The 12,131-nt window shown below is 33.4% G+C and overlaps 1 protein-coding gene across 12 annotated transcripts in view; it reads left to right on the top strand.

Annotated features, from left to right (window-relative positions):
• CSNK1G3 (casein kinase 1 gamma 3) overlaps positions 1-12,131 on the top strand; it is a 106,126-nt gene that overhangs the window by 39,865 nt on the left and 54,130 nt on the right. For all 12 annotated transcript variants that reach the window (XM_055298989.2, XM_055298986.2, XM_055298988.2 and 9 more), the window contains exons 3-4: positions 1,794-1,834; positions 6,171-6,240. In XM_055298989.2, coding sequence (XP_055154964.1) covers positions 1,794-1,834; positions 6,171-6,240 — 111 coding nt within the window. The remainder of the gene's footprint in view (positions 1-1,793; positions 1,835-6,170; positions 6,241-12,131) is intronic.

Raw genomic sequence — 12,131 nt, forward strand, 5'->3', positions numbered from 1 at the left:
GAAAATGTATATGAAGGCACATCTAAATGTTGAACTAATTGACTAAAAATATGAAATATTCTGTAATTTTAAAAAATATGTGTATAGGTTCAATGAGTATATGAATAGAGCTTAAAGTTGACCACTTTTGGAACTTCTGTTGAGTTCCATCCTTTTTGCCAACTGTATTGAGTTTATGACACCTATGTTACTTAGCGTTAATATGAATACTTCTTTTTTTGCCCTTTGTTTTCTCTCAATTTTGTACAATAAGGACAAAATTCAGAAAAGTATTATAATATTTGTATAAATAAACACTACTGTACAAAGGTGGCAACACAACTGAAGCTGAAATTTTGCCTAGAAGTTTTGCTACTGTTCATCAGCTGCTGTATGGAAGGAGGTTCAGGCTATTATGTAGGAAAATCACATGTGTCATAGTTGTTGATTGCTTCTTCTGTGTTCAGTAGCCAATGTGACCAGGGCCAGTTACTCTCACTGTTAAAAAAGAAACCCAAAAAACTATCATTGTTCTATTTTCCTCACTATGAAAGTAATACATGCAAATTGAAAAAATACTGGAAATTCAGAAATCATGCTGTACTGTTTCATTCCTTTTAGTGTACTTACACATTAATCAAATTATCTTCATATACTTAGTGCTTCCAAAATTCTCTTTAGTACTCTACTTTGACTGCAAGTGCTGACCAATTGGAATTTTCTATATTATTTTTGATTTGCAGGGCTAAAGATTACTGTAATTCATTTGAATTCTTTACAAGTTAGTGATATTAAATGTCTATTTTAAATATTTTATGTAATCAAATCTGTATAAAATGTTATGATCCTAATTTTTTTTTTTTTTTTTTGATGGAGTCTCACTGTGTTGCCTAGGCTGGAGTGCAGTGGTGTGATCTCGGCTCCCTGCAACCTCTGCCTCCTGGGTTCAAGTGAATTATCCTGCCTCAGCCTCCTGAGTAGCTGGGATTACAGGCATGCGCCACTATGCCTGTCTAATTTTTGTATTTTTAGTGGAGACGGGATTTCACCATGTTGGTCAATCTGGTCTTGAACTCCTGACTTCATGATCCACCTGCCTCAGCCTCCCAAAGTGTTAGGATTACAGGTGTGAGCCACTGCACCGGGCCATGATCTTCTTATGCTCAGAATATCCTTAGTATATGGATGTGATAAATATTCTTTCTTGTTTTTAGCTTATATTTAACTCTCAAGATATTTGGAATTAATTTTGTTGTAAGGTGAGGCGCCAGTAACTACTTTTCTCCTCAAAGTGGTTAGTTTATCACAGCTAATTATTGAATGCTTTTAAATTTTATTTCAGATATTTTAAGTTTATTTAATATACTTACTGGATTAAATATGAGTCCTGGTAAGATTACATCTCATAATAATGATGAATTTAAAATGAAATGGTGGTTGGAAGAGGAATTTGGTATTCTTATTCTTATACAGGAGTTCTGGTTTTGAAATTTTTTAAGCATGCATTTGACTATTGATTACTTTTAAATTGTATACAATATTCCAACAAAGTCGGAATCTTTCCATTTTTATAAGTGGGCTACTAGTATCTGTAGTGTCTATCACTTTCTACTCTGAATCTAGGTGAAATACTAAGTATATCATTGAGTTGATAATAAGTTTAAATATTTCCTTGTTAAGTTTTTTTGCCAAATAGAAGCAAAAACCTATGCTTTAGTTAAATGTATTATGTGCTTTTTTTCAGAGTACAGTTTTATATAATGTATCTTTAAAATCAATTACTGGCAGAATCTGATTTTTTTTTCTTTTTCAAGGGAAAAATTTATACACAAATGAATATGTGGCAATTAAGTTGGTAAGTTCCTGTTTCTTAATTTTTCTTAATGATTTCTTTGTTACTTTTTAAGTGATTAACTTACATATTTTAATTATTTTTTGTTTTCATGTCATTTGTAATTTGGATGTTTATTTGACAGTTATATGCGTAGCTAATCTTTTGTTGTTAAGCTCCTAACATCATCCTGCTCTTAAAGTATATGGTAATGTGTAGGACATTCATGTTTGTCTGTGCCACAAAAACTCAATCCCTTTACTTTGGCAGCATTATAGAACTGGATCTTGGCCCTATTTTTAATTTAGAGAAGGATTTTTAATTGGATAAGAATTAACAAGATTTTGCCTTCTGATTCAAACATTTTGATAAAACAAAAGTGTTCTTAGTATTCAGGATTATATTCTTTGAAAACATACTTCCAGGTAGCTTCTGAAATTTCCTTTTAAATTGTTACTTCATATATATGGCAAAGCTGGCTGTTGCTTGACTTTCAGGGATCCAGAAATGCTTGATGTGGTAGGTGATAGATAACAGGGAAAGCAAACTCCCGTGGAATTATTCTGAAGTTTTCAGTGTGCCCAGTATGACAGCTGCAAAGCAGAGAGATCTCTTTGGAAAAATTGGGATCTAGGAATTGTTTTTGTAAGACATACTTTTCCTGGTACAACTTTTCTGTCTGGTTTGCCAGCCAGGTTTCCCTGTTTCATTCATTAAGTGGTGATCCTTAGGTCCTATTATTTATAGATTTGGAACTTGTTCATACCATTGGTGCCTTACTAAACATTTATTATGTCATCTTTCAGCCTTCTTATATATACATACACACATATGTATGTGTATGAGGTTTACCATGGCTTGGTTTTCTCTGCCTTTCTCAACCTTGTCTCTGTCAATATAACCTCTGTTATTAGGGTAATGTGAAATGAATACATAAAAGAGAGACTGTTAGGAGAAGAGGCAAATGGAAGGAAATAGAAAAACTCCACTATTTAATTTTTAAGTATCTTTTGAGTATAGACCAAGTTTTAGTGTAACAAATGTTTATTTTTACTTGAAATAAAGATGTAGAGTAGGGTTGCAGTGCCACGAAGAGAGATTGGTTGGCTGACATGTGGCTTTAGACTGGGTTTTACCTAGATGAGTCCATCTTAGTATTAAGATCTGGTCCTTGGCTTATGAAACGAAATCTCACCAGTTGTCAGCGTTTCTTAGAGATGGATTCACAGTAATCAATTCACACTATCAAGCTCTCAGATTCAGGAAAGAGTGAATTTCTAACTAACAATGAGGTATTTTACAGGTCTAGAAAGCCCAAGTTTCTTTCTATAGGCCGATGTACATAGAAAGCCAAGTTAAAACCACAAGGTCTCCTCGTGAGCATGAAATCAGAAAGAGGTTGGTGAATATTAATCACAGTGGGGAGGCCTACTGTGGGATCCGCCTGCCTCGGCCTCCCAAAGTGCTGGGATTACAGGCGTGAGCCACTGCGCCCGGCCTGGATGTTGTTTGAACAGGCATTGCTGACTTTCATTTCTTTGAAATTCTTCCTTTTCTCGTGTTGTAGGCCAGTGATGCTGAACCTACAACAATCCTTGTGGTGTGCAAGGATAAAAGTGTGGCAGTGTTTACAGTCTGTGCTATTGATACAACAGCCTGTAGTGGGCAACTCTACTCATGGGAGCATGCTTTGTATGTGAATGATAGTTGTCTGATATGTTAAGGCAGATAAACCATTGTGTCAAAGCAGAAACCCCTGCTGTAGGCTGACCTTTCCTTATCTGTTTCATTCATTAAATGGTGATCCTTAGGTCCTGTTATTTATAGATTTGGAACTTGTTCATACCATTGATGCCTTATTAAACGTTTATTATGTCATCTTTCAGCCTTCTTATATACATACACATATATCACTTTTTTAAGTTTATTTTTGTGCTGTATCTCTGTCCTCTTAACTAGTTTTCTCCCCTTTTTGGGGGGAAACATTCTTCCTCCTCTCTGCTTTCTCTTTCTTTAAAGCACAATGATCAGCATTACATGTAATAATTATGGTTATTCATTGTTCTTCGGGGGAACTAGGAATATTTTTGGATCTATGTCTCTAGTATTTTGAGGTTGTAGAGTGGTATCTAGTCACGTTCATCCAAAATATTGGAAGGACAGAAAACTTTTCACATATATTGTTGAACGATAGTTCATGATTTCCTTATATGTTTTTTCATTTGTATCTGTTATATCTGTTTGTGCCAGATAACATGATTTTGTTTAAACCTGCCATAAAAGTAATCACTTGAAAATCTTATGTCTGTATACCTCAGTGTTATCTGGCTTTTGTACTTTGCTTGGTACAAATAAAGGCGTTATTTGATAACCTGAGTTCAGAGAGCAGATTTCTGTGACTGCTTTCAGCTCTGTTATCTCTTACAAAGATTTTTTACATTTATCTAATATTACCCTAGTTCAGATCAACAGTTTGTTTCAGGATAATTTGTTAATATTACCTTAGCTACCATACTTATTGTTGTTCTACATGAATAATGAAAATGTCATCCTGGGGAAGGTGACTTTTATTATATAGTGTTAAAATTTTACTGCTTAAGTACTGGAATCTAGTTGAAATGACTCAACTAAGTCAGATTTGGGTCTGTATTTTTATCGTAAGGGGCAGTAGTGATTGAATAAGTTATGTATTTAATTTCATTTGTGATTGTGTACGTGGACATCTTTTTATTGCATCTTAAGGTTATGTACTTCTAGGTAGTTAACTGAAGAATTATAGGTAATATAGTGCTATATGTTTAGAAGGCACTGTTTTAAGTACTTTATATATAAGAAAGGTTAAGTTTTAACCCAATTTTACAGATGAGGGAACTGGAAAGTACAGAAAAGTTAAGTAACTTGCTGAAAGTCACACAGCTAGAAGTAGAGGATTTAGGATTCAAACCTAGTACAATTTAGTTTCAGTGTCTGTGTTCTTAACTACTGTACTATCCTGCCTCTCAAGAACTAAGCTAATTGTTTTCTCCTGTAATAAAATTTATAAGTTTTGCAGTGGGATTTTAATATTGCTTATGTGAATTCTTTTGTTGTTGGTCATAGTTTCATCATGATGTGTTGGTGTAAAATTCTTTTTAGTTATCCAGTTTGGGATTCACATTCCTCTTGAATTGGTGGTTTGTTAACCTCATCAGTTCTGGAATATTCATAGCAAAAATTTATCCAGTTATTACCTCTGCTCACTTTTCTGTCTCCTTTCCTCCTGATACTATTATCAAATCCATACTAAACCTTCTCACTGGATTGTCCAGGTCTCTGATCTTCTCTTCTGTTTTCTAATTTTTCTTCCTTTATGATGCATTCTTTATAGTTTTTCTGTCTGCCTTACAGTTTCCAAATTCTCTCTTCTGTTATGTTAATCTGCTGGCAAAATGAGTTTTAAAGTTAGTTATTGTATTCTCTTATTTTTCAAAGTTCTATTGATTCTTTTTGAAATTTTCTACTACCTTGTTATACTTTTCTGTTGGTTCTTTTTTAAATTTCCTGTTACCCTGTTATAGTTTTCTACTTCTTGTATTTTCATAATTAATATTATTTCTGTCTAAAACTCATGTTTCCTCTCTACATGTTTGTATATGTGTGTGTGTGTGTGTATGTGTGTGTGGTGTGTGTATATGAATCTCAAAAACATTTATGTCAAATGATAAAAGCTGGACACAACAGAAAGCATGTACTGTATAATTTCATTTAGGTGAAATCCAGCAACAGGCAAAACTAATCCAAAGGTGACAGAAGTAAAAAAGGGATGATGGAAATGTTGTATAGATTGGTGTGGTGGTTATAGGGATATATGGAGTTAATATGGATTTAACGCTTATGAACTGTGTGTTTTATATGAGTTATACCTTAGTGAAAAAAAATTAAGACATTGTTGCTTCTATCAAAATTTTCAAATTACCATCGTTGTTCTTTCTTACTCTCCTATGACAACTTTAATCTAGAACCTTTATGTAAGAAATATACAGTTCAGAGGTGAATTTGGAGAACGGGAGAAATAGCATAAGAGCCATCATTTCTCTAGTGATGAATGTTCAGAACATATTTTTCTCAGGGTCAAAGAGTCAAACTTAAGAGATTTTTCTACTGCCTGATCTAATGGCTACTTACTTTATGTACATTTATAGCATCATTTTATTTTACATTGAACAGAAAGTTGATTTTTATATGAATCTAATCTTAGACAAAGATGCCTAGTAGACTATTACATAATATAGGCATTCACACCAAAATTTATAACATTCGTGTTGGGACCTAGTGCTCTTTTAATAACTTAAATGTCTTTTTTTGTTTGTTTTTCAATTAGGAGCCCATGAAATCAAGAGCACCACAGCTACATTTGGAATACAGATTCTATAAGCAGTTAGGATCTGGAGGTAAAGTCTTATATTAATTTTTAAATTTGAAATAAAGTGGATTGTCATGACTTATTAGTTTCAAGGAATGGTATTTTAGGTTTGGTTAAGGAAATCACTTTACAAGGCTATGTTTACTGTACATTTTCTTACTATGGTCTTAGGATCCCTTTTTTATTTTATGACGTATTTGGAGCTTTTTATGTTTATGCTGATATGAGTAGAGAACATTGTGAAAAAATTTAATTTGCAAATATAAAATGCATACTTCTTCCATATTCTTTTTTTTTTTTTGGCGGCACTATTATAGCTGTTGAAGTGACTTATAATATAGTGGTAGGCTGAAAAATGGCCACATAGAAGATATCTGTATCATAATCCCTAGAACCTCTACATGTTACTGTATGACAAAGACTTTGCAGGTATGATAAATTAAGGATTTTGAGATGGAGAGATTATTCTGGATTATCTGGTGGGCATTAAATGCAATCACAAGTGTCTTCATAAGAGAGAGGCAGAGGGACATTTACACACACACAAAAGGAGTAGGCATTGTGACTGTGGAGCAGAGCAGCCATAAGAACCTGGAAGAGGCTTCTGGTACTTTCGCCTAGAGTCTCTAGAGGGAGTGTGGCCTTGCGAAGACCTTGATTTAGCCCCATGAAACTGATTTCAGACTCTTACCTCCATAACTGTGAAAAAATAAATTTCTGTTGTTTTAAGCCACCAGATTTGTAGTAATTTGTTACAGCAGCCCTCAGCAACTAATATGGGTATGTTTTTAGATAAACTCTAAATTTAAGTGAGATTATTTCATGCCACTAGAGAAAATTCATGGAAAAAATTTGTATTGTATGTTACATTTCCTTTATGTTAAAAGATTCTCATAGCACTTTTCTGTATACTTCTATTCAATTAATTGTAAGGATTTTACTTGTATAGCTTCTTGTATAATACAGGTAGAGGAATTTTGTTTCTCCAGATTTAATAAAATGGAATTTCTTCGTGTATCTTTTTGTAAGCATGTTTACGTTCTAGTGGGTAGAGCTGTCCGTTTCATACTGATATCAGTTTTACATTCTGTTTTTTCTAAGAGTACACTTTGCAAATGAGTAGTCATTATAGGGGCAATAAGTTTTAAATTTTGTAGTAATGTGTTCATCACTACAGACTTCTTATAATACATGTTTAAGTCTGATACAGGCCTCAGGGAGTTATCAAAATTATCACTGACAACTGGGATTTAAAGGCTATTGGGATAAAATGAATTATATGTGAAACTATACATATTAGTTAAGACTAGCAAATAAGAAGTTAAGTGGGTATAAAACAAATCTATTGACTCATGTACTTGGAAATTCAAGGAAATGACTTGATATATAAGACATTGCTCTATCCAGTGCTTCAAATACTGTCATCAACATGTCAAGTCTCTATGATATGCCTTATGAGTATGTGTAAGCTTCACTCTCTAGTTGGCTCTTCTTAAGAGATGCTGGAGGTTGCCACCAATAACCTAGGCTTAGCAATTATGAAAGCGTCTCTTTCCTAAAAATTTCAGCAAAAGTTGTAGGACTAAATCTTACTGCCTTATGTCATGCTTATCTATGATTTAATTACTGTGAATTTGATTGCCTCAAGTTAGATCAAATACTTATCCAAACTTTAGGGACTGAGAATGGGGGAGGTGATTGCCTATTGGGAAATCGAGGTGTTATATAAGGGGGATTGGATGCCATGGTGATAAAAAAAAACAGATCTATCTAGTACAGTAATAAAACTCATTTGGAAGAATATGATTGAGTGGTTTAGTTAGATAGAAATTAGTAAGTCAGTTTAGAGTTTAGCAAGTCATTGAATTGAGTAACAAAGATGTACTTTTATTATTTTAACATTTTTCTGTCTTATATTTAAAAACTATGTCAGAGATAGTAAGAATAAAAATGAAACATCTTTTAGGACTTGAATGCCATAGGACTGCAGTGTTACACAACTGCAGGGACCACCATTTACAGGGTAGTCTGTTTACTAAGGGTGCTATGTTCCTCTCTGCTCTATGGGTGTCATTTACGTAGATTGAAATACAAATGGTCTTACTGAAGGTGTCCATCATGTTGTCTCTGAGCTCTGACACGTGTGTATATTTTTTAGTATTTTGTACGAGTCGTGAATTTGGGCATATTTTTTTTTTTTTTTGTCATTTGTGAATTTTGTGAAAGCATTTTTAAGTACTTTTGTGAGCTTTGTAGAAAAATGAGTGCTTAATTGTTTTGGAAGAACTGATGACTTTTAAACAGTTTGATTTTGGAATTCATATCTGAAAAGATTATATTTTCAGACTGCTCTTAATTATAAATGGGCTATTTAGAGTAACTCAACCTGTAATTTTCCTATGGTATGCTGAATTTCATTTATATAGCAATTTGCTTGTTAATATTCTCTTTAGATATATTTAAGTAATATCCAGCATATATAAAGAACTTCTAAAACTCACCAACAAAAATACACAACCCAATTGAAAAATGGGCAAAGGGCTTGAATAGACAAATCTCCAAAGATATACAAATGGCTGATGAAAAACATAAAAAAATGTTCAACGCCACTAATCATTAGGGAAATGCAGCTGGAAACCATGAGATACCACTTGATACCCCTCAATATGGCTGTAACAAAACAAAACAATACACAGAAAGCAAGTGTTAGTATGGATATGGAGAAATTGGAATCCTTGTGCATTGGTGTAAAAATTTTAAAAAGCCACTGTGGAAAATTGTATGTTGATTCTTCAGAAAAATTAAACATAGAACTACCATTTGATCTAGCAATTCCACTTCTGGATATATACATAAAATAATTGAGAGAATGGACTTCAACAGATAATTGTACACTCATGTTCATAGAAGTATCGTTTACACTAGCCAAAAGGTGGAAGCAACCCAAGTATACATTGACAGAAAAATGGATAAAAATGTGGTATATACATAAGGTGGAATATTATCCAGCTTTAAAAAGGAAGGCTGGGTGTGGTGGCTCATGCCTATAATCCCAGCACTGAGACCTGTGGTCTCAGCTGCTTGGGAGGCTGAGGTGGGAGCATCACTTGAGCCCAGGAGGTCAAGGCTGCAATGAGCTTTGATCATGCCACTGTACTAAAAAAAGGAAAAGTCTGCAAAGTGAAATAAGGTTGTCACAAAAGGACAAATAAATTGCACTTACATGAGGCTAGAATAGTCAGATTCATAGAGGCAGAAGGTAGAATGGTGTTTTCTGGGGGCTTGGGGAGAGGGCAGAAATGGGGTTATTGTTCATTGGGTAAGAGTTTCAGTATGGGATGATGAATAAATTTTGGAGATGGATGGATGGTGGGGATGGTTGTACAATAATGTAAATGTACTTAATGCCACTGAACTGTACACTTAAAGATGGTTTAAATGACAAATTCTATGTGTATTTTACCACAAATAAATTGGAAAATAGATTTATTTAGAATTATTTAGTGGGGTATCTGTGAAAAAATATACAATTTGGTTTTGCCTGTTTGGGTTTTGATCCTCCTGTAAATCCGTGTTTCTTTCCTTCTCTTTATGTAGCTTCTCTGACAATATCCCTCTTTACATTACATTATTTAGCTTTGCATAGGATTAGACTGTTGTTTTATACCATTATCACTCTCTGTGATAGCAAAAACTTAATGTATTGAATAGTCTTGTTTTGTCACATCTACTCAGTATTCATTGAGTCAAACGAAGACCTGGATTTGGGAGTCATCAGCACATAGATGGTTTTTAAAGCTAAAGAAATGGATGAGATCTCCCTGAGGAGAGTATAGAGGTTGACAAGAAAAGAATAGCAAGAACAAAGCTGTGTGGGTTACTCCATTGGATATAAATAGATTTGACTCTTAATAACAAAAGTTGTGACAGCAGTAGCTTAAACAAGTAAAGGGATGTAATGTGAGACAAGTGAGTTCAGAGGTGGGCAATTGTAGGGTTGATACAGCTGCTTAAAAGTAAGGAACCAGGCTCCTAACCTTAGTGTGTGGCTTCATCCTGCAATCCTGGATTTTTTGTAACAGGAGGGAAGGAGGAAGAAATGAAATTACTATTTGTGTAAAGACAACTTCCAGTTCTTTATCTCCAGCTTCCAGTCTTAAAGTCTAGCTGTATATGAATATCCCTACTGAAATCAGAAATTCATATAGCTGGAATTGAGTTCCCTACCTTCTTTTCCCCTTATTTTCTCAACAGTTTCTCTCTCTCTTAAAAGACCTTCCTCCTTGGTCTTTTGGATTACCTAGTTCCATTAATTCCACATCTATTTAAGCTAAAATGTTAGCCTCCTATGATTTTGGCATATTGGTATAGTAAAAAAGTTGTCAATTTTGTCTCCTAAAATCTCTCTTGACTTCTTTCTCTTCCAGTCCCCATTGTTACTTTTCTTCGAATTGGGCTTCCTTTTGAATATCTCAACCCACTTTTTACCTCTACCTCCACATAGGGGCACATCATTTAGTATAAAGTCCAAATTTCTTTCTCTTTCTACTGACCTACTTTTTAGTTGCACTACCCTTACTATTCCTTGAGTAGATCTTACTATTTTCACATGTATGTATTCTTTCTGGAATATATTTCTTTTCTAATGAATTCTATTTTTCTTTAAGCCCCAGATAAATGTCATCTTCTTTGCAATGCATTTTGTGACATCTTTTCCTCTCCAGAAAAGCTGCTTATTTGATCTGATATTGTTTTGAATATGAGAACCTTTGAAACCTTTATTTTTCTTTTATCGTATGGTAATTATTATTTGTCTGTGTCTGTCATCTCCACTGAATTTTGAACTCTTTGAGGGCAGTGATAATGATATGTTCATCTTTTTCTTCTTGGTAGCAGAATGATTGGCACTTATAGGTTCTTGGTAAATGGTTGAAAGAATAAATTCTTAAATAAAAATAATAGACTGTTTTCTTTCATTAGATGTGAAGTTGGGATGTATAATCTTCAAATTTCCTGTATTTTCTAACTTCTGTGATCCTGTGACTAAAGTTTGATATTTTAATATTACACAGAATTGTTGTATTATTAATTTTGAGTTTATTTCTGGACAAATAATACAATTTCAAATTTTTAAATTCTAAAAATTAATGTCATTTGTATTATCCTGTGATTAGGTAAATTTACTTTCTCATTTTGGACAACTAGAGATCAAAGGAAAAAATTATTGGTGAGAATTTTTTAATTAATGGAAGTGGTAACCAAGGAGATATGCAGAAAGTTTTATATTAAAACTTACTGAACTATACAACTCAGCCATCTAAAATTAGTCACTTTCTTGAGAAGGGTGGGCTTTAATTATTAGAATTAACTCAGTTTCTTCATTTACTTGAAAATAAGTATGTTTGAATTGTTGATATTTCATGAAAATGCGTAGAACATATTTGAAATTTATGGGAAAATTGTTTTTGAAGATCTGTGATTCTCAGTAACACTTCTTAATTTTTTTTGACATTAGTTTAAATAGGCTACATTAGGAGAAACTGCAATTAATTCATTCTTTGGAACATCTTGATTAGCTGATACTTTTAATCATAGGAAATAAAATAACCTTTTTTTCTGTCATAAATTACTACTTATCAGAGGAAGTAAATGATCTTTTTCTCTGTCATAAATTATTCTTGGCAAATCTCTAGCTATAGAAATGCTATTAAAAATACTGTTTGACACCATTCATATGTTAAATCATCATTTCTCGAGTGGCTTGACTTTTTGAGATTCCTTGGACTATGTAGTTCTAAGCAATAATTTGATGGTAGCCACAGGTGCTGTTACTAAAATTATAACTCTTTATAATGTTGCCTTTTAAAAGGTGTTTGAAAAGCCCCCTCTTTCTTCTTTATGCTGATCCTTCTGCCTTCT

Source organism: Symphalangus syndactylus, chromosome 11 (assembly GCF_028878055.3).
Source record: "Symphalangus syndactylus isolate Jambi chromosome 11, NHGRI_mSymSyn1-v2.1_pri, whole genome shotgun sequence".
Lineage (NCBI taxonomy): Eukaryota > Metazoa > Chordata > Mammalia > Primates > Hylobatidae > Symphalangus > Symphalangus syndactylus.